General features: G+C 44.3%; 1 protein-coding gene across 1 annotated transcript; it reads right to left on the bottom strand.

Annotated features, from left to right (window-relative positions):
- Positions 1-328: 328 nt before the first annotated feature.
- On the bottom strand, positions 329-22,813 carry dmap1 (DNA methyltransferase 1 associated protein 1). Its single transcript, XM_084310494.1, has 11 exons — positions 22,599-22,813; positions 22,042-22,181; positions 21,768-21,859; positions 20,831-21,026; positions 19,814-19,972; positions 18,681-18,848; positions 14,633-14,818; positions 13,777-13,848; positions 10,942-11,014; positions 7,676-8,046; positions 329-1,338 (listed from the first exon to the last, which is right to left on the bottom strand). Exons 2-11 carry the CDS (start codon positions 22,135-22,137, stop codon positions 1,279-1,281), a joined length of 1,473 nt encoding a protein of 490 aa, XP_084166620.1. The 5' UTR covers positions 22,138-22,181; positions 22,599-22,813; the 3' UTR covers positions 329-1,278.
- Positions 22,814-23,612: the final 799 nt, after the last annotated feature.

Here is a 23,612-nt window from a genome sequence, read left to right as displayed (position 1 = left end):
GATTCTGAAAGAAGGCGCTCGACTAGGCAAAGGTATAATCCAACGCACTGGTTGTCGGACGTCACATGGTTTCATCCCGACCGCCCCTGGAGACGTCCGTAGCCAAAACAATATCCAGGGTTCCCAAAGACGTTGCAAAATTTAATTCAAGTACTTTTCAAAGCACTATTTTTCATTTAAAAAAGGGAATCTAAAAGGATACAATTCACCTTTAAATAGTTTTTTTTATAGAAAAAAATATGTATGGCTTAAAACCAATTTCCGACAATTAGTTACACTTTAAATAAAAAATATTTTATTTCTTGACTCAGAAGAATTTGATCATGGATTAACAAAACTTTCAATGCGAATGGTTGATTTGAAATTCAAGGACTTTTTAAGCACCTTGTTATAAAATTTGCTGTTTTCAAGGAATTCCAGGCATTGACTTTTTTTTCATAGAAATTCAAGGACCTTGTGCGAACCGTGATTATAATTTTTTACAAACAGCAAACGGGTCTACAGAAAGCATGCAACGACACGGTTGTAAATAAAAAAAGAACAAAACAAAGGTTTATTGAATCTATGAGAAAAGCATCTTCAAGGTCGCTTGTGGACACATGGCAACAACACATCAGCCCCACCTGTCGTTAATAAATGGGTTACTCTCTGCCCATCAAGAGGGAGAGAGAGGCCACTAGTCTCCAACGAGACACATTCAACTGACACCATTATGGGACTGGCACTACTAACAGAAACACACTAAACACGTACGGCATGAGAACGCTACACGACACACACACACACACACACAAGAGACGGCTGAACGGAACGTAGCTCTGCAGATCAGGTCTTCCTCGCTCTCTCGCTCTCTCGCTCGCTCTCTCTCAGTCCTTTTCATTTCAATTACCCAGTCGCTCCCCTCTTCTTCCCCCATGGCCCGATTAGCTCGGCCTGGCAATTTACAGTTGATCTGGCCTCATCGGAGCCTGAGAGTGCTGCTGGCGGAGCGGAGGAGGGGACGACGAGGAGGAATGGAATGTCACTCAGTTGTTGCCGTGGTCACAATGGGGGGGGGGGGGGGGGGGGTTGAGGGGACAAGGGCGCCTGTGAGGGTGTGTGTGTTTTGTGATTCTGGAACTATGGGGACGGTATAGTCCAAGGTACTTGGGGCAGTGACAACAACACACCAGATGAGTACATGGTCTCCCCCCCCCCCACGTGACCCACGGTTAGTGACATCGTCCGAGCAGTGAACCAGACAGTCGCACTGGAAACCCTTCCTCCTCCTCCTCCTCCTCACGGCTTCTTCACTTTCTTCACAGACGAGGAGCTCGAGGCGGATTCTCTCCTTTTGCGCTGAAACGAGAGACAAAGGGATGATGTCATTGTCCCGTCGAGGTTGTCAAGTTGTTCTACGTTACTAAACATCCCAGGACGGTTTGGAACAGTAGTGTCCCTGGTCATACTTCCTCAAAGTGAATGATGTGTGACTATATATATATGCACTAGGGGTGGAATGGTTAGTAAAAAAAAAAAATTAAATTTAAAATCACAGTTCAGTTGGGTTCAGCAGGGAGAAAACATTCCATTTGCTAATTCAAATAGTATCTGGTATCTCAATGTCCATCATCAGTTAGGTCTATTTGTTCATTCTAGGTGTGTGTGTTTTTTTTTTTTTTAACTTTATTTTTTAGCGTTTATCGCTTTTCTGGTCAAGCATGACCGACAGTTGTAGGGTGAAACGGGAGAGAGATCAGGGGGAGACATTCGGCAAATGACGGCGAGTCCGGGAATCGAACTCGGAGTCAACCAGATCCGTGACGCAGCACGGAGTCCCGCGACGCAGCGCGGTAACATGGTGTGCTACTGGAGCACCCCTGGTGTGTGGTTTTTATAAGGAAGACGTCTGAAGAAGTTATTTTCAATCACTCTAGAGCAGGGATTCCCAAACTTTTTCAGCTCGAGACCCAAAGAGAAATTTGGTGTTTCCCCGGGACCCAAACTTACAAAAATACACCATGAATTGCCATAACATGGGCGGCTGGGTAGTGCAGGGTTAGAGTATTTTATTTATTTATTCTTTCATTTCAGATAATGATTGAAGAAGTGCGCCTTTATCATACACTAGGGCTGCAACTAATGACTATTTTGGTAGTCGACTAATCTGTCGATTATTTTTTCGATTGTTTTTTTTTTTTGCACTACCTATCTTTGTGAAAGTGGCTTCTCAGCTCTGGTCCAGCTGAAGACAGAGCAGAGGAACCGATTGGACATTGAGCATGACCTCAGAGTTGCTTTGAGACTCTTGTCAGGACCAAACAACATCCCCAGTTATCCCATTAGTTCCCCCAAACTTACTGTCGGTCTGTTATGTTAAACTAAGAAGTCTTCAGCTGGCTGGACCAGAGCTGAGAAGCCACTTTCACAAAGATAGGTAGTTAAAAAATAAATAAAAAATAAAAAAGTATAATATATATATATTTTTTTTTTAATGACTAATCGACGCAACAATTCCTCGTCGACGATTTTTTATAATCGACGTCGTCGATTATGTCGACTAATCGTTGCAGCCCTATCATACACTAAACTAAATCTATAACATGGCCAAACAGCAGATTTAAACAATGCTGGAGAATATTATGAGAATATTATTATTATATTATATTATGTACAATGGGGAAAATAAGTATTGAACACATCAACATTTTGTTCAGTAAATGTATTTCCAATGAGCGTATTCAAGCTAAATTTGCACCAGACGTTTGTATTAACTCAAGAAATCCAGATAAGAAATCTAAAGTTATGTGTAATAAAGTGGAATGAAACAGGAAAAAAGTATTGGACACACTAAGAAAAAGCAGTACACCACAGCAAGGAAAGGCAAGGAACTAGCTGAAAACCAAAACTAATTAGGAGGCAACTCTACCTCCTATCTGTGCTAATAATGTCAACTGGGTTAGAATATATTGATGGGCTATAAAAATGTTTTTTTTTGTTACCAAGGTGCCACACAAGAAACATCAAATGATGGGTAAAAGCAAAGAGCTCTCAAGACCTTCACAAACAGATTGTTGCAAATCATGAAAATAGAATTGGCTAGTGATGCACCGATGTGAAAAGTATCATGGTGTGGGGCTGCTTCTCCTCTCCTGGTACTGGCAGACTTCATATCATTGAAGGAACAATGAATGGAGCCATGTACAGAGAGATTCTTGAGATGAACCTGCTGCCATCCACCAGGATGCTGAGGATGACACGTGGGTGGACCTTCCACCAGGACAACAATCCAAAGCATACAGCAAAGGAAACTTGCAGTTGATTTCAGAGAAAGAAAATCAACTTGTTGGAATGGCCCAGTCAATCACCTGACTTAAACCCAATTGAACATTTGTGGAAGCATCTGAAGATCCAGATTCACAAGAGGCCCCTCCGCAATCTTCAAGATTTAAAGACAATCTGTGTAGAGGAATGGGCCAAAATCACACCTGAATACTGCGGGTGATTAGTTACATCATACAGAAAGCATCCTTGGAGCCGTCATTACAAACAAAGGCTTCTCCACTAAGTATTGAATTAATTTCAGTTAGTGTGTTCAATAATTTTTTCCTATGTCATTCCACTTTATTACACATAACTTTATTTATGTATGGACTTTAATGTTTAGATTGTTTGTCTGGATTCCATGAGTTAATACCAAAGTCTGGTGAACATTTCACTAAAAAAGAACTACAGATTCTGTAGTCTATAGTATCCATGTGTATTTGTGTAAAGTCTTTTAAAAAAAAAATCCCCAACATTATAATAGTTGTATAATGCTGTATTGTATGTATCTGTGTGTATGAGAGAGGGATATGCGCATGTGTTTGTGCATAATGTGGGGGGGGGATTTCTTTTTTTTGTGTAGTTATCCTATATAGGTTTAAGAGGAGAGGTCGCTTATAAGCCTTGGGTTTTCTAACTATTCCTGCACATTTTAACTGTTCTTTTTTTACTTATTTATTCCAGAATATGTTTGTAAGTGCGAATAACAATAAACAAATAAACAAACAAATAAACTTGAATGGCCACATTGGAAATATATTTACGGGACAAAATGCTGATGTGTTCAATACTTATTTCCCCCATTGTATATAGCTCAACTTGGCCACTTTCACTGCCACACGACAGAAGAAGAAGAAGAAGTTGCCTTTGAGAACCAATGGTTCTCGAGCCGTAACGGCACATGGGGCAGGAGCCTATCTCCTGTTTCCGTAGCGTGAGGCAGCTTGATGTACAAGTACACCCCTTGGACATGACGCTAGTATGTCGCAAGGACTTCCCCCCCAAACCAACCCTTGATGCTGAGTGTCAAGCAGGGAGGCTATGGGTACCATTTTTAAATAGTCTTTGGTATGACTCGGCCGGGGCTTGAACTCCCAGCCTCCCGAACTCAGGGCGGACACTCTACCCATGAGGCCACTGAGCCGGTGGCATCCGCGGAGCTAATGATGCTAATAATGGAGCATCGCCGTCGGTTGTGTGATAGTAAAGGGCTAACCTTCTGTATTGTCACAGTGAAAGGGTTAACCGGCTGCCGTGTGGCAGTGAAAAGGTTAACGTTACCAGTAGCCCAAGACAGAATGACTGACAGCTGCACGCACCCACCACCACCTCACCTGGACAAACTCAAAGATCCCACTCGGTTTGGGATTTAAATGTGGCGGGCATGAATTACTAATGTTAATTGAATTAGGAGTGATGTATTACTGTAGGGTTCCCGTTCCACAGTACCAAAGTAAACCCAGGAGTGATGTATTAGACCACAGCAAAGGGTTCAGTATTAAAGTAAACCCAGGAGTGATGTATTAGACCACAGCAAAGGGTTCAGTATTAAAGTAAACCCAGGAGTGATGTATTAGACCACAGCAAAGGGTTCAGTATTAAAGTAAACCCAGGAGTGATGTATTAGACCACAGCAAAGGGTTCGGTACCAAACTAAACCCAGGAGTGATGTATTAGACTACAGCAAAGGGTTCAGTATTAAAGTAAACCCAGGAGTGATGTATTAGACCACAGCAAAGGGTTCAGTATTAAAGTAAACCCAGGAGTGATGTATTAGACCACAGCAAAGGGTTCAGTATTAAAGTAAACCCAGGAGTGATGTATTAGACCACAGCAAAGGGTTCAGTACCAAAGTAAACCGAATGGTTCAGATTTTCTTACAGAAACTGTTCCATAACATGGGCGGCTGGGTAGCGCAGCGGACTAAGCGCCTGCCTACCACCGCAGAGACACTGGTATCGAATCCAGCTGTCAGCGGTACCTCCGGCTTGGTCGGTCGTCCATACTAACCAATTGGCAGTGTTAGCGGGTGGAAAGCCGGTGGGGTGTGTATCCTGGTCGTTGTAAACAGCGACTCCTACAGGTCGGTCGGGGCGCCTGCTCAGCGAGGGAGGGAACTGGGGGAAGTAGTGTGAGCCTCCCACGCGTTACGCTCCCCCAGTGAGAGTCCTCGCTGTCAGGTGAAAAGAAGCGGCTGGCTGACTCCGCATGTATCGGAGGGGACATGTGATAGTATCTATTAGGGGTGGACGGTATACGGTATATAAACGGTATGAATTTTGACTATACCTTGTGACCGGTGGACAGAGCAGCTAGTCACAGCAGTAGCAATGACGTTAACGTTACTTGACGATTCACTCGACGTTTGCAGTGGTCGTTGCATAGTGTTTAATTGTACTGAGTTTTTCTCCACTTGTTCACGGACCCTGCCATAATAGTTTTGGCATTTCAATTTGGCTAAGGAGGCTGAGAGGAGACTTGATTTAGCGCAGCAACGGGGCTAACGTTAGCCGCTAAGCTAACTCACGTTAGCCACTAAGCTAACATTCTAACGTCACTCTGCGGCACAGTTCCATTAGTGAGGAAAGATTGGGGGGGGGGTTATATTGACGAGGCTTGACAACAGAGGTTCAAAGATAACTTCACATTTATTTGGCTATACGTTTCTTTATATAGCTTTATCCATCGGGCTGCTCCCGTTTCTATGTGTTGACAAATCCTGGTGTGACATCATCACCTACGGCATCTTAGGAAGCTCAAACCTCAAACATCACACTCTCTCGCTCTCTCTCTCTACACGTTGTCAAACATGTACGCTAAAGTTAAGTTATGTTGGAGTTGTATTGTGTTTGAGTTGTTTGAGGGAAAGAAACCTCCTGTCCTGCTGTAGTTTTTATTTTCACTGTGTGCCGCTTGATTTGATTGTATTTAATGAAAACAGTGTTTTTCAGAAATGGAAGTAACTTGAGAAGAGGTTTTGCATTTTTCTATTGCAGTTTTGCACAATAAATGTGCTTAAGATACCTCTGTACTATGTGAAATATGTCCTAGTAATACAAGAGTACAGTAATAGCTGCCAGTGTTTTACCCCTTCAGAAGCATTATATAGACATTTTAAGATAAATGAATATACCGTGATATATACCGTTACCGTCTATGCTTCAAATTATACCGTGATATAAATTTTAGACCATACCGTCCAGCCCCTCCCTAGACCGGCAAATGGGGGGCAAATGCGCGCAACGACAAGGGGAGGGGGGAATTGGCATAACGACTAAATTGGGATGGGAGAAAAATACAGAAAAAGGAGGACTGTTCCATCCCTAATATCTACCTGCATGATATTTGCTACAGAACCCAGGTGGGACGTGTTCTAGACCAGGTGCTGCTACAGAACCCAGGTGGGACGTGTTCTAGACCCTCTGGCTGCTACAGAACCCAGGTGGGACGTGTTCTAGACCAGGCCCTCTGGCTGCTACAGAACCCAGGTGGGACGTGTTCTAGACCAGGCCCTCTGGCTGCTACAGAACCCAGGAGGGACGTGTTCTAGACCAGGTGCTGCTACAGAACCCAGGTGGGACGTGTTCTAGACCAGGCCCTCTGGCTGCTACAGAACCCAGGTGGGACGTGTTCTAGACCCTCTGGCTGCTACAGAACCCAGGTGGGACGTGTTCTAGACCCTCTGGCTGCTACAGAACCCAGGTGGGGTGTGTTCTAGACCCTCTGGCTGCTACAGAACCCAGGTGGGACGTGTTCTAGACCCTCTGGCTGCTACAGAACCCAGGTGGGACGTGTTCTAGACCAGGTCCTCTGGCTGCTACAGAACCCAGGTGGGACGTGTTCTAGACCAGGTCCTCTGGCTGCTACAGAACCCAGGTGGGACGTGTTCTAGACCCTCTGGCTGCTACAGAACCCAGGTGGGACGTGTTCTAGACCAGGTGCTGCTACAGAACCCAGGTGGGACGTGTTCTAGACCAGGTCCTCTGGCTGCTACAGAACCCAGGTGGGACGTGTTCTAGACCAGGCCCTCTGGCTGCTACAGAACCCAGGTGGGACGTGTTCTAGACCCTCTGGCTGCTACAGAACCCAGGTGGGACGTGTTCTAGACCCTCTGGCTGCTACAGAACCCAGGTGGGACGTGTTCTAGGCCCTCTGGCTGCTACAGAACCCAGGTGGGACGTGTTCTAGACCCTCTGGCTGCTACAGAACCCAGGTGGGACGTGTTCTTCTAGACCAGGCGCTCTGGCTGCTACAGAACCCAGGTGGGACGTGTTCTTCTAGACCAGGCGCTCTGGCTGCTACAGAACCCAGGTGGGACGTGTTCTAGACCCTCTGGCTGCTACAGAACCCAGGTGGGACGTGTTCTACTCACAGAGTTGGGCGTGAGCGGCGCTCCCACCACGTCGATGATCTGCTCCTTGGCCTCCGTCTTGATGTCGTCCAGGCCGGGCCAGACCAGGACCTCTGCTCCCGGGGCGGGCAGCGCCGCGGTACTGTTGTTGTTGGCGTTGTTGGCCTCCCCTCCCTGGGGGGCAGTGGGGGCGGCGATGGCCCCGGGTCCCACGACCCCCCCCCCACTGCCCCCCCCGCTGGCCTTCAGCAGGGCCTCGTAGCGGTGACGCAGCATCTGCTGCTCGTACTCGCAGTTCCCGTGGGCCTGCTTCAGCTCGTAGAGCAGCACCAGGTCGCTGCGCAGCTCGTTGAACATCTGCACGATGTCCTCCGTGGGCATGGGGTTGAGGTCTAGACGCACGGAGAGAGACACACACAAGAGCCAACAGATGAGACACACAAGAGGGCATGGGGTTGAGGTCTAGACGCACGGAGAGAGACACACACAAGAGCCAATGACTTAAAGCTATTGAGCCTTCTATTAATGAACAGCCAGATCAGTTTTGTAGATTAAAAACAATGATTCTAGTCTAACAAGGGAATCCCAATCATTTATGACTCATTACTGCCATATGGGAAATTAAACCGCTAACAGCAGCTCAACTAAGAAGATCAACATGGTCTCATGTGACGGAAACTCACGTGAACAACGGATGTGACCGTTCATCTAAATCACTGAATGAAAGTAGAAAACCTCTGTGCATTTTAGGGTCTAGAGCTCTCGTATGAATCGTAAAAGGCAGCTAACTGGCATCAGACTGTGGGTGCGAGACATAAAGGGCGTCCTATTCTCGAGAATATTCTATATGAACCGTTTATTCTTTGATCAGTAAATAAACATTTGTTAAAACTAGGGATGTCCCGATCCGATCACGTGATCGGAATCGGCGTCGATCACGTGCTTTTCAGAGTATCGGGGATCGGGAAAAAATAATAATAAAAATCGGCAGTCAAAAAAAGAAAATTTTTATTCAACAAACATGACCATGTCCACGTCTTAAACTCATACGGAGGCCTTAGTTTTAAATTACATATAATATATCATCATTAATGTATTTATTGTCACACAGAGCAGAATAATGATCCACAACAAACACCCTTTAATTTTCACCGTTGCAACAAACATTCCCTTTAATTTAGACGCTACACGCTACACGCGACCACATCACAACAACAACACGTCGCTCCCGAAACACGGTTAATATCCACTGACTTGAGCAGCTAGACTTAATGTCAGAGGTTTGGAACTAAGCATTTTAAAATAGAAAGTCAAGCCAGTTGCAATGTTTGCAAGGAGGAGATTCCGCGTGGAGGAAAAACTCATGAAGCAGCAGGCTGGAGGCGAAGTTTTCAGACTAACTTTTCAACTGGAGGATAACGTTACATGACTGAGGATTATCGTCGGCGTTTCAGACCAGAATGGACCATTACGTAAGTCGAACACTGAATGTATACTAATGTGCAAACATATATTGAAACTTTTAATATTTCTCATATGAAGCAGAAGCACATTTCTCAGGGTGAATGTAATAACAAAAGCCTCCGCTCTCGCGCCCCGGACTATTATAGGCAACAGATGGGCTTGTCTCGCTCTGCCAGTTTCTGACAAAAATGCGTCAAAATTGATTACTAATGTGAAAGATCGGATCGGAAACGATTGGATCGATAGATATTTAAAATCACATGATCGGGATCGGATCGGAAGCAAAAAAAGGCGATCGGGACATCCCTAGTTAAAACCGGTATCTTGACTAAAGAAGACCTAAAGCAGGGCTGTACAGTGCGAGATATATATCGCACATGCTACAGCAACATCGATCTGTGCGATGAATGGATTTACTTCAGTAGCACTGGTGCGATAGGCATTCGGTTCATATCGATACTCTTATTTTGAAAATCCTGTGGCGGGTCTCATTTCCGCCCCAAGCGCAGCTCCAGCTATAATATCTATGGCTCCGGCAGCTAGCAACATTCGGTTCATATAGAAAATCCTGTGGCAACTCGTCGAGTCATATCCGCCCAGTCCGTGCTTCTGCTGGCATTACGCAGAGCAGGGCTACACAGCAGTGCGCCTATTTTGCGACCCGAAATAAGTCTGTGGTGTTTTTTTTTTCTCACAACGGGTCAAATGCATCTAACATGCTTTGCATCGTCGCCATTCCTTTATGCCCACATCGCCCGAAATTAACGTTACGTTAGCGTAAGCTAACAAGCTAATCCTGATCAGAGGCAGAGCCATAGAGAACAGCAGAAAGTGGGGACTGACAGCATCGTCTCCCCAAACGCACACACCCCCGTTCTCTCTGTGTGTGTGTGTGTGTGTGTGTGCCCGGAAAGATGACGAAGCCAGGAGTATATTATAGTTTTATTATAGTATAAAAAAAAAAAAAAAATGAATTCATGATCACCATGCAACATAAAACAATTGTAGAAACGGTTTGGGAGAGGAAGGGGTTTTAGGTTGCGTGTTGTGACTTGTGAGTTCCAAAAAAAATTACTTGAAGTTTAAAGCTCAATATATCAAAGCGTGGCACTTTACAGTGAACAGGAGGTCTATTTGTATTAAAAACAATAGATTGTTTTTTCATTTAAATGTCTGGAAGAGCTAAATAATTTTTTTTCTCAAATGATATTTTCGTTACCTTTTTTGAGTTGATCTAAATGTTACGGATTGTGTTAAATGGGCTTATGATATCGTCTCATATCGTATCGTGGCAGATATCGGCAAATATCGTATCGTTGTCCAAAGAATCGATATCGTATTGTATCGTGATGAAACTGGTGATTCCCACCCCTAGTAGAGTCCATACAACCAACACCAAATCCCATAATTCCTTACACGTAACGTGTCTGGCTGTGTGACGTCAACTTGTCAGCATGAAAATGACAGCCAAACATGGCACTGCAACTAAATAACACCAAACAATAGGCACATTTGTGACTGTTACAAATATAACACGTTTTATACTTGTGCTACAAGATTTTGGCCTGTGCTACAAAACTATCAACCTCTGTAGCACCAGTGCTATGTGCAAAAAAAGGTTAATGTACAGCCCTGGCCTAAAGGTGATTTGATCAATTAGATCCTCAGTCCTTCCGGGACACAGAGGTACGAGCATTTGGTCCCTCATGACAGTTTTGCATTTCAGAGGTTATTGTGATTTTGCGTCATCGGTGGTTTGAGGGTAAATGGAAGTCTTTTGTAACTTGTGTAAGAGTGTAGCGACGCGGGCACAGCTCGCTCACCCACTCCCTGCTCCGTCAGGATCTGCTCAATGGCCTTGATCTTCTTCTGGCCTACCGAGCTCGGCAGCTTCATCTGCAACACACACACACACACGGAGAGGATGAGTTAAGGTGCAGGGGATATTAGGATGAGTGCCTCCACCTCCAGCCATTTAATTCGTATGAAATGCACTTTAACGGGCCAGATCAAAATGTCTTTATCCACTGGACTCTGTCTGACTGATTAGCTGGAGGAGCTAACTCCACTCCTTTAGCTGTGCTGCTAATGCCTTTTCCATAGAGAGCAGTGGCTCCTCATCAGTCTTGGAGATGAATAAAGCCTCCCCCTGCTCTGGTCCTACAGATATTAGCCGGGGGCCGCTAACGGCATTAATCATTATAGCGCTAATGAGAGATGGCTAGTCCCAACTCAAACGTTCTCCGGTCGCTCGCGTCGTACATCAAGAGCTACGACGCTAAATGCTTGACTTGAAGTGAATTGGTTACTTTGAATTCTCATCCTTTTCGTTGGGTTTTCGGGTTTGTATTTTATTTTTTTTTCCCAAATTGGTTCTCTTCATACCAATATTTGAGTGTGAAGTTGAAGTCTTTAGTTGAGGGGGTATTTGAACAGCTGAAGGGGGCAGTCTTTAGTTGAGGGGGTATTTGAACAGCTGAAGGGGGCAGTCTTTAGTTGAGGGGGTATTTGAACAGCTGAAGGGGGCAGTCTTTAGTTGAGGGGGGGTATTTGAACAGCTGAATGGGGCAGTCTTTAGTTGAGGGGGGGTATTTGAACAGCTAAAGGGGGCAGTCTTTAGTTGAGGGGGTATTTGAACAGCTGAATGGGGCAGTCTTTAGTTGGGGGGGTATTTGAACAGCAAAAGGGGGCAGTCTTTAGTTGAGGGGGGGTATTTGAACAGCTGAATGGGGCAGTCTTTAGTTGAGGGGGGGTATTTGAACAGCTGAATGGGGCAGTCTTTAGTTGAGGGGGGGTATTTGAACAGCTGAATGGGGCAGTCTTTAGTTGAGGGGGTATTTGAACAGCTGAATGGGGCAGTCTTTAGTTGAGGGGGTATTTGAACAGCTGAATGGGGCAGTCTTTAGTTGAGGGGGGTATTTGAACAGTTGAATGGGGCAGTCTTTAGTTGAGGGGGTATTTGAACAGCTGAATGGGGCAGTCTTTAGTTGAGGGGGGTATTTGAACAGCTGAATGGGGCAGTCTTTAGTTGAGGGGGGTATTTGAACAGCTAAAGGGGGCAGTCTTTAGTTGAGGGGGGTATTTGAACAGCTGAATGGGGCAGTCTTTAGTTGAGGGGGTATTTGAACAGTTCAAGGGGGCAGTCTTTAGTTGAGGGGGGTATTTGAACAGCTGAAGGGGGCAGTCTTTAGTTGAGGGGGTATTTGAACAGCAAAAGGGGGCAGTCTTTAGTTGAGGGGGTATTTGAACAGCTGAATGGGGCAGTCTTTAGTTGAGGGGGGTATTTGAACAGCTGAATGGGGCAGTCTTTAGTTGAGGGGGTATTTGAACAGTTGAATGGGGCAGTCTTTAGTTGAGGGGGGTATTTGAACAGCTGAATGGGGCAGTCTTTAGTTGAGGGGGGGTATTTGAACAGCTGAATGGGGCAGTCTTTAGTTGAGGGGGGGTATTTGAACAGCTGAAGGGGGCAGTCTTTAGTTGAGGGGGGTATTTGAACAGCTGAAGGGGGCAGTCTTTAGTTGAGGGGGGTATTTGAACAGCTGAATGGGGCAGTCTTTAGTTGAGGGGGGTATTTGAACAGCTGAATGGGGCAGTCTTTAGTTGAGGGGGTATTTGAACAGTTGAATGGGGCAGTCTTTAGTTGAGGGGGGTATTTGAACAGCTGAATGGGGCAGTCTTTAGTTGAGGGGGGGTATTTGAACAGCTGAATGGGGCAGTCTTTAGTTGAGGGGGGGTATTTGAACAGCTGAAGGGGGCAGTCTTTAGTTGAGGGGGGTATTTGAACAGCTGAAGGGGGCAGTCTTTAGTTGAGGGGGGTATTTGAACAGCTGAATGGGGCAGTCTTTAGTTGAGGGGGGTATTTGAACAGCTGAATGGGGCAGTCTTTAGTTGAGGGGGGTATTTGAACAGCTAAAGGGGGCAGTCTTTAGTTGAGGGGGTATTTGAACAGCTGAATGGGGCAGTCTTTAGTTGAGGGGGTATTTGAACAGTTCAAGGGGGCAGTCTTTAGTTGAGGGGGGTATTTGAACAGCTGAAGGGGGCAGTCTTTAGTTGAGGGGGGGTATTTGAACAGCTGAATGGGGCAGTCTTTAGTTGAGGGGGGTATTTGAACAGCTGAATGGGGCAGTTTTTAGTTGAGGGGGGTATTTGAACAGTTCAAGGGGGCAGTCTTTAGTTGAGGGGGGTATTTGAACAGCTGAATGGGGCAGTCTTTAGTTGAGGGGGGTATTTGAACAGCTAAAGGGGGCAGTCTTTAGTTGAGGGGGGTATTTGAAGAGCTGAATGGGGCAGTCTTTAGTTGAGGGGGGGGTATTTGAACAGCTAAAGGGGGCAGTCTTTAGTTGAGGGGGGGTATTTGAACAGCTGAAGGGGGCAGTCTTTAGTTGAGGGGGGGTATTTGAACAGCTGAAGGGGGCAGTCTTTAGTTGAGGGGGGGTATTTGAACAGCTGAATGGGGCAGTCTTTAGTTGAGGGGGGTATTTGAACAGCTAAAGGGGGCAGTCTTTAGTTGAGGGGGCATTTGAACAGCTGAATGGGGCAGTCTTTAGTTGAGGGGGTATTTGAACAGTTGAATGGGGCAGTCTTTAGTTGAGGGGGGGTATTTGAACAGCTGAATGGGGCAGTCTTTAGTTGAGGGGGGAGGGGGTAGTTATGCTCACCCTCTGGCTGCGTAGTGTGACTCCCGCCGATTTAAAGTCCGGGAATTTGATTCCTGCCGTCTCTGGAACAGCCTGTGGAGGGACAGATAGAGGATTGTTAAAGAGGTGGATAAATGGGTGTGTGTGTATGTATGTATATATATATATATTAGTGCTGTCAATAGATTTAAAAAAAATTACTAATTAATCTCACAATTTTCTGTAATTAATCTAGATTAAAAATAGCATTTTTCTACTTAAAACCGAAGTTTGTAACAGATATTTACTTTACTTACTTTACTAAAATCATGGAATTAATGTAAAATCAACACAAAGAAAGTATATTTAGATTCAAAGACTATTTTAATAGCTTTCTTTGACTACAGTTTCTCTCCTGTGAAATACAAATGTTCAACAAAACCATCAACATTGACTCAGCTAGACCTCTTTCTTATATTATATTGAAGATTTTTCACTCCATAGATTAATCTAGATTAATTTATTTTAATGCTTTAAATAATTTAAATTAATCTCCAAAGTTAAAGCATTAATTTTGACAGCCCTAATATATATATACACACACACACACACACGCGCATATATACATGAAACATTTTTTAAAGGAAAACACAGGAGTCAAAGTTTTGAGTCTTTAAACCAGTGGTTCTCTAATTGGAATCATTGGAAACCAGGACCATCGCCATAAAATTTAATTCTTACCAATTAATAATCTACATATTCTCAGAAAAGCCTAACTATTCTCATGTGAATTACACACCAAAACATGTTCAACATGTTGGAGAATCAGGGTTTACGTCATACAGTGTGTGCGTGCGTGTGTGTGTGTGCGTGTGTGTGTGTCTTCATTGCATCGTACCGGTTTCTCCGTCTCTCGTTTCTGCGGGAGCTTCTTCTTGGAGACCCTCTTCTCCGCCCGCCGCAGCTCCGTCGTGGTGTCCGCCGCCTTGATGAGCTTCTGCAGGTCCTGGGCCTTCTTCTCACGCTCCCTCTTCCTCGTCTCAATCTTCCTCAGCTCCTGGACGAGGTACTCCTCTTCTGCCACCTGCAGGCCAAACGGAGGAGGTGAAATGTGAAACACTGGAGAACATAATAATAAAGATGTGAGTGAGCCCTGATGTCGTCTTTCTTAAAACAAGTGAAGCTAATGCACCAAAGGGGTGATATGATTTAACTTTGTGCCACAACTGAAGATTCTCAAAATCACTGACACCATGTTGACATAAGGAAGATCCCTTTACCTGAACTGGGTCAAAAACAAAATCACATCAATCTCCAAAGCAGCTTTCAAGGATACTATCGTGGACATTTTTTACTAACACTTGTAACTGCTCCTAAACTAGCACCTGTATCTGCCTGCTGTGTCTGTTCTGTTCTGCTCCGTTTGTTTTAACATGTTTTAAAACTTGCTTTAAATCTTGTCCCTCTCAACAGGCTGTGCCTTTTGCCAGGTCGCCATTGGAAATATAAGGATTTGTTCTTAATGACTTACCTGGTTATATAAAGGTTCAATAAATAAATCAAATAAAAGTATTCTTCACTTGTTTCAATAAAAATAAGTGAGAAAAGATAAGACTTTAGACTGAAAACCAAATGCAAGAATTAAGAGATGGAGATTTTCTTGCAGCGCCCATGACTCCAAGTGGTATATGTGATAATAATAACTTGACAGGTCAGGAACAGCTTCTTTCCCTCAGCTGTCACCTCTCTGTGCTGTTGACAGCCCCCGCCCCCCCCCCCCCCCCCCCAACCATATAAACTCTGACTCCATTGCCTTCACCCTAAGCTCTGTTACCCAGACTGTACCACTTGAACTCTGTTGCCTATACTCAACTTATACCAACCTACTGCTTTCACTGTCTACAACTGCCCTACAACACGGTAATCATAATAATCTTAATTACCCACCTCATACTATAGTCTAAGTCTACCCATATACTCTGTATGATGGCATGTACAACAGTGCTCTCTATATACTGCATATATACATTATATATTTGTATTTACTGCATATATATACATATCCATATCCGTCTGAATTTACCTGCATATAATCCTCCTATATACTGACTATACACCTGCATATTATAACCACTATAACTCTGTATGATAGTGTGTACAATAATGCTGTATATACATATATATATATTCCTACATTATAATCATTTTGCATATCTGTACATATCCCTTACCTAGTCTTACTAGTTGACCATCAATACTGCAGGCTTTCTACAACTCCTTTGTGGAATCGATAATGTCCTTTAACATCACATCATGGTTTGGAGTGATGCGTGCCATCAACCGGAAACCTCTCGACAGGGTCGTTAAGATCAGCGGCAAGATAATTGGGAAGGACCAGGAGCCACTCAGCAGCATCCACAAGAAACGGACAGTTAAAAAGGCCTCCCAAATAGTTGAAGATAACACACACACCCTTCACACCCATTACAAACTAATGCCCTCAGGCCGTCGATACAGAGCTTCATCATTGAACAAAAGGGGCTTAGGTAGCTTCGTGCCAACCTCCATCAGACTGCTGAACACCTAGGTCTGGTGGAGGCCGGACTGCCCCCCCCCGAAGGACTTTGGACTACTGAGGGGCCTTTCTCACTCAGGTATTGGGATCGAATCACCGCCCCGGAGCACGGGGGGGAGTGTTCTCACTCACCCCTTTTGAGATGTGAAACGGCGCTGATTCGTTTTACCCCCCGCTGAACGGGGCCAGTAGGATTAGGTGGTCTCGGAATCGGGCCGTGGGTGCGGGGGGCGTGACACACACAACGTCGTTACTGTCATGCTTGCTTGAATTTTGGGCAGATAAAACCACACTGGACAATACAATACAAAAATGATATTTATGGGCAATTTGAGAGTTCAGACCTCAACCGGCTAACATGAAGCCACATTACAAAGCAAAGCGCAGCACTTCTGGCTCGCATTAGGCCTGGCAATTTTTGTTTGCCATGCTATTTCTATACATTAGTTTCATGTTTGAATGCATTTATTTCTATTAGACCAGTGGTGCCCAACCAGTCGGCAGTGGTCGACCAGTAGATCAATGACATGTACTATAATTGCCACAAGCGATGGGATGTTAGCTGCTGGACAGGCTAAGCTAACTAGCGTTAGCCGTTAGCTTAGCGTTAGCCATTGCTGTATACTATACTTCTTGTTCGAATGCATTTTTTTTTTTTTTTTTTTTATCCACTTTTTCTCCCATTTTTCCATATTTTTCTCCCATCCCAATTTCGTATCATCCAATTCAACCCTCCCCTGTCACGAACGCTGTTTCTTGCCTCCCACAAGCCGGCTGCAATGTGGACTAAGTCATACATAGCACAAGTCCCCTCCGGTACTTGAGGTAACAGCAGTCGCATCTTTTCACCTGCGCAGCTCGATCTCTCAGTGTCGAGGAGTAACGCGTGGGAGGCTCACGCTGCCCCCGACACTTCCTGATTCTACTGCGCAGGCGCACCAACCGACTTGTAGGAGTCGCTTGTTCACAACGTTCAATCCCCACCCTTCAGTTTTCCCTCCCCGTAATACGGCCAATGTGTATTACTGCGGACGACCAGCCAAACTGAAAAACAATGTGGAGAGCTGGATTCGAACACGCGAATCCTAGCGTCTCCACACTGGTGGCGAGTGCCTTGCCCACTACACCACCTAGCCGCCCGAATGCATTTATTTCTATTAGACCAGTGGTGCCCAACCAGTCGGCCGTGGTCGACCAGTAGATCAATGACATTCAATATAATCGATGCAGCAATGTTACTAGTAAAAGGCTAAGCTAACTAGCGTTAGCCGTTAGCTTAGCGCTATCGTTAACCCTGCAAAACGCTCAAAAGCGGACTCTACAACACCATCCATTCGGTACGGACAGAATGAGTGAGTGAGAAAGGCCTCTTAAAATAGACTCCCCCTTCCACCTGGACATATACTATGTACCTGTACTACTATTATGTATATATACTATACCTGTACATATATATACATACACAGGTGTATATATGTACCTGTACTATGTACTACTATATATATACATATATAACTGCTCCACATGGCTTTTAATATATCATGCTTTAAGTACTGTAGTTTTAATGTAGTTGGTGTTTTTTTATATAGTGGTCTTTTTATTGTAGTTTTAAATTTTTTTTTTTTATATATATAGTGGTGAGTGTCTATGTATTGTGACTGTATGTTTGTCTTTCAACCACTGCACAAATGAAGTTCCGAAAGGAAAATAAAGTAATTTGAAGTTTGAAGTTGAAGTGCTGCTGGCCAGTAGGACTTACTACCATACTGTCTTTATACCTGTATCACTGTACATATTAATACTACAACTCAGTACACATACATCTGATTACTAGCACTACACCCTACTGGGTGTACCCAGTTTAAAATCACCTGCACATTGTATATTACTATTGCACTTGACTGTTACATTTGCACTCTGGTTGGTTGCCAAACTTATTTTTGTTGTACTGTATTTGTGCTGTATGATGACAATACATCTTAACTAGGGATGTCCGATATTGGCATTAAAATGTGATATCGGAAATTATCGGTATCGGTTTTCAAAAAAAAATTAAATACATTTTTTTTTTTTTACATGTATTTAACCTTTATTTACCCAGGCAAGCAAGTAAGAACTAATTCTGATTTTATTTATTGTCAAAAGTATGCATAATGTCGTGTTAATTCCACGACAAGAGATACCGGTATGTAATGTTAATTACCTGAAATTATTCCGTTTTTTTGGGGGGGGGAAACCCTGCATATATCGGTATCGGTTGATATCGGTATCGGAAATTAAGAGTTGGACTATATCGGTATTGGTAAAAAAGCCAATATCGAACATCCCTAATCTTAACCTAATCTAACCGTGCAGAACCGACGCGGCTGACCTGTTCCGGCGTGCGGTTGAAGAGTTTCTCCAGCTGCTCCTTCCGGCGTCTCTCGTGACCCGCGTCGAACACGTAGATCTTGGGCTCCGTCCCCGTGGCCGCGCGCACCTTCATCAGTTTACCACAGATGGTATAATAACGCTCCTTCAGGTCCTCCACCGAACGCTTCTGAAAACAAGGGATTGAAGGGTGATGGATGTGGAAGGCGGACAATCAAGGTTAAAGCAATCTATAGCCTAGATCTATTTAGAATGCAGAGCTAACAATAGTATTTATACAGTAGACAAAGTATAGACAAAACTAAGTGGAACCTTGACATACAGACTGAGTTAGAGATGTGATATGCAGACCATGAGGAGGCTATGTGTGTGCATGTGTGTGTATACAATCAATCAATCAATCAATCAATCAAATTTATTTGTATAGCACGTTTAAACATGACGCTTGTCAACCAAAGTGCTTCACATAGCTAAGCTAAGTACAAAGAAAAGTATAAAATAAACAGAAAAATAAAATAAAATAAACAGATAGACAAAGGAAAAACACGTCAACAAGTACGGCAAGAGTCAAAGTGAGTCAGGGAAGGCCAGGCGATATAGGTGGGGTTTGAGTTTTGATTTAAAAGACTCGATGGAGGGGGCAGATTTGATGGACATGGGGATGCTGTTCCAGAGGTCAGGGGCTGCGACCGCAAAAGCACGTCCCCCCCTAGACTTGAAGTTAGACCTACGAGTGGTTAGGAGACCCTTATCAGCCGATCTGAGGGCCCTGGCGTTGGTATAGGGGGTGAGGAGGTCTGCTAGGTAAGCAGGGGCTTTACCATTTAGGGCTTTATAAACCAATAAGAGGACCTTGAAGTACAATACAAGTTATAGGCTATGTGTATGCATGTGTGTGTAATAGGAAGAGAGAAAGAGAGAGGGGGTAGTGTGTGTGTGTGTAGATAGATATATCTGTGAGTGAAGGCTGTGTGTGTGGGACTGCACTGTGGGTGTGCTAGAAAGAGAGAAGTGTGTTGGTAGATTCCCTGGCCCTGCCTGTCATGGAATAATATACTGTATGCACCACCACTATGATATTTGATGACCTCATTCCAGAGGATAAAGAGTGTGTGAGCTGGTGTGTGTAATTACTCTGTACTGCTGGTGGTCGTAGCGGTCGTGGACCACGACGAAACGCAGGTCGAAGCGTTTGCACAAGTCAAACAGGTGGTCAGTCTCTGCTTTGGTCCAGCCGTCGTCATGGAGATACATCTGGTATTCTTGTTCCGAGTACACCGGGACCTGAACTGCCTACAGTGAATAAACAAAGAAGAACAGAGTAACAAAGTAACAAAGGACCATTGGGGGCAAGTAGCATTGTTAGCCACCCCCTCAGTCTGGTGTGTAGCAGTGTGTGGGGAGAGACTCTCTTTAACCCCCGTTTCGCCCCAAAATCCCGGGAACATTCAGGCCCTGGGACTTACATTTCACAGAACTGTAATGTTCCTTCAGCCCACTGTTGTCCACGTTTGCACCGTGGTTTAAAGACCCGCAAAAGATAAGCAAATTAGTCCGCCGACATAATGGAAACAGGTTCCCTGGATACTCTCTTCTTGCCATATATTGGTGCCATCTTCTCTGTGCCCGAGTTGCCTAGTAATAGGTATTAGCAATCTTTAAATACTTAACCTGCAAACACTTCACCTTCCTAGCTCATACAATCTTGTTGTAACTAAGAGATCTGCCCGGGGGGAAATATCGCTTTTGTGCATAGATCACTAGATTTATCAGCTTATAAATACGCATTTCATGGTTGAATGCAAGTTAAATGTCTACTTAACGTACCTTAGGAGTTAGGAATGTTCTGACATCACAATATTGATATTGTCTAAACTGAAAATTCGCTTTACAATTTTTGTTCCTCACATTCGCCTATTCACTCACACACCGACAGCGGAGGCGACCGTGCAAGGAAGTGCCGACCTGCTCATCGGGAGCAATTTGGGGTTAAGTGTGTCTTGCTCAAGGACACATCGACATGCTGCCCGGCGGGAGGAGCGGGAATCGAACCGGGAAAACCTTCCAATTACCAGACGACTGCTCTACCTCCTGAACCACTGTCGGGCCCCATATTGGAGCGAGCAAAAGAGTAGTCGTTGCCCTCCTTACCTTATTGAAGCGAGAAAAAGGGTAGTCTTTGCCCTCCTCCGCCATGCGTCTCCAGTGGTGGAATATGGCCCCGTCCCTACGAGCAGGGTTGGTGAAGGGCATCCATTTCCAGGGCCGGACTCTCTTACAGCCCAGCTTGGCCTTGACCGTACGGTAACCCTGGGTGGTGTCACTGGGCAGCAGAGGAGGCGCATCTCTGTGGACAATAGGTAATAGATGAACTTCAAACCACAAGGGCCTTTGTTTTTTTTAAGATTTTTTTTTTTTGGCGTTTTTATCGCTTTATTGCCACTGGGCAGTCCAGTAGAGAGAGACAGAGGAGGAATGGGAGACAGAGTGGGGGGAAGACACCCGGCAAATAACGACGAGTTCGGGAGTCGAACCCGGGTCGGCCGTGTGGTTTGGCTATGTGGTTTGGCCACTGGGGCGCCCCAAGGGCCTTTGTTTTACAGCATTCTGCATAGCCTACTATATCAAGATCCCTGGAGGAATCCCTGTAACATATCCCAACTCTCATGTTGCTTAACGCCCACCCATACACACTTATATATTCATGTAAGATACATGGGGTGTTATTGTACTTGGGGGGGGGGCCTGCAGCTGGACCAAAATTCAACTTTGATTGAAAACTTTATTAACAGATTGCAGAATGGGTACAATACAGTACGGCTCAATACACACAATTGTTAAGGGGATGCAGACCAGAGAAAGACTTTCGTCTCGTTTACATCAGGGTCCCCCATTTTCAATTCATAATGACATTAATGTCATATACGCAACCATACAGATATATATCATGACATTTCTAACATACAGGTATATACAGTACTGTTAAACAGAGATCCTAACAGAAAATATATACATACGAGGGGAAGAGCATTATACATTGATGACGAATACAGTCGAGTGAGCCTCTGAATGTTCAATGTTCTCATACTTCTTATCTGAATAGAGCAGAGCGTAGACCTCTCTGTGCATCCCCTCCGGTCTTTTGAAGCTCAGCGTTTCCGTTGTCTTCTTGGCTTTTTTCTGTGGCAAGGAAAGGGAGACTATTAATAATTCCCTCTGGGAAGCAGTCTCTCAATTAGTAACATGCAATGCTGCTTCTAAACGTTAGTTGCCATCGCTGTCGTTTCACACACATACCGAGGATGTGTGTGTGGTGACTCTGTAGGACAACTTACGTTAAGATGAGCTCTCTCAGCTCTTACCTTTTCTGAGTTGATGAAATCTTTCTTGCTGATGGGAGCATCATTCTCCCCTCCAGTCAACTCCAGAATGTCCCTTACATCGGCACCAGTGCCCATGACTGTAACAGTTGTTGTTGTTGTTGTTGCCCGCTAACGTTTACCTAAAAAGCAAAGAGCGTTCATAACCCAAGAGGCTGCATTGATTGATTGATAACTGTATTAACAGATTGCAGAATGGGTACAATACAGTACAGCTCAATACACACAATTGTTAAGGGGATGCAGACCAGAGAAAGACTTTCGTCTTGTTTACATCAGGGTCCCCCATTTATGACATACATGACATACATTACAGATAGACAGGACTGCTAAGTTACATCTATACATTTATGACATACCAGATTTACAAATACAGTACTGTTTGTGATACAAAAAAATAGTCTAAAAAAGAGAGTATATACATTTGACGTAGAAACTGTACATTACGAAGAAAGTGTACATTTCATATAGTGTGTGTATAGGAATATACAGTATAGAGGTTTTAGCCATGGCTAACAATAACGTTAGGGTTAACCTACCTCACTGACGCCAGATAGCAGCAAGCTAACGAGCAATCCCTGGTATCACTACTATCATTCAAATACAATCAGCTGTGCACAGAGCCGAGACATATGCGTTTACGTTATAGCTACTAGCTATTTCATTTGATTGCACCTGTCAGCGAGTTGTCTGGTTAACTAATGTAAACTAAACAATAATTCGATGTGTGTTTTTGCTACCGAACTTCCGTCGCCGGCCGTGACGCCGGAGCCACTCGACATTCACGTTTGAGGTCTGTCGCCCTCACCAGGGCTGGCGGTGCACTGCAGGCTGAATGAATGAATGAATGAATGAATGAATGAATGAATGAATGAATGAATGAATGAATGAATGAATGAATGAATGAATGAATGAATGAATGAATGAATGAAAACTTTATTTAACAGATTGCAGAAAGGGTACAATACAGTACGGCTCAATACACACAATTGTTAAGGGGATGCAGACCAGAGAAAGACGTTTGTCTTGTTTCCATCAGGGTCCCCCATTTTCAATTCATATAGACATTTATGACATACACAACATACATGACATTTATGGCATAGGGACATATAGGTATTTAGTACTGATACATTTGTGACATAAACGGTATTCAAATATACAGTACTGTTACCCCTAGATCCTGACAGTATATACATATGATGGGGAGGGGACTGTACATTAGGAGGGGGTGGGTGGGTGGGAGAGAAATATACATACGGCGGGGAGGGAATATATACATGCGGTGGGGAGGAGACTGTCTATAAGGAGGTGGTGGGAGTTTTGGGCATTTACGGTGGCCAGTTTCGAATTGCAGCCTCCCGTAGGTGCTCTTTAAAGATCAAAGTAAGAGCTCTAGAGTCCAGCAAATACTAAATTGTAGCCCATAGTCAGAACTCCACTGTTGTAACAAGTCAGTGTCGTTTGCTTTGGTCAGTATAATTATTATTGCAATTGCCTAGAGTCTGCCTGAACTACTTCTGAGGCAATCGCCGTTAATAAAAAAAATGTGT

The sequence above is a fragment of the Notolepis coatsorum genome (genome assembly GCF_963971535.1).
Source record: "Notolepis coatsorum genome assembly, chromosome: 3".
NCBI lineage: Eukaryota > Metazoa > Chordata > Actinopteri > Aulopiformes > Paralepididae > Notolepis > Notolepis coatsorum.
The sequence above is the reverse complement of the archived record's forward strand: the minus strand, read 5'-3'. Positions and strand labels throughout refer to the sequence as shown.

What these genes read in the sequence shown, in the direction of transcription:
- dmap1 (XM_084310494.1), bottom strand. Translation starts at nt 22,137, where the DNA reads ATGGGCACTGGTGCCGATGTAAGGGACATTCTGGAGTTGACTGGAGGG. An exon ending in CTGCTCTATTCAGATAAGAA is followed by an intron (nt 21,027 to 21,767) that starts GTATGAGAACAT and finishes TATTGTCCACAG; the next exon opens with AGATGCGCCTCCTCTGCTGC. An exon ending in TCACACTACGCAGCCAGAGG is followed by an intron (nt 11,015 to 13,776) that starts GTGAGCATAACT and finishes TGTGTGTTGCAG; the next exon opens with ATGAAGCTGCCGAGCTCGGT.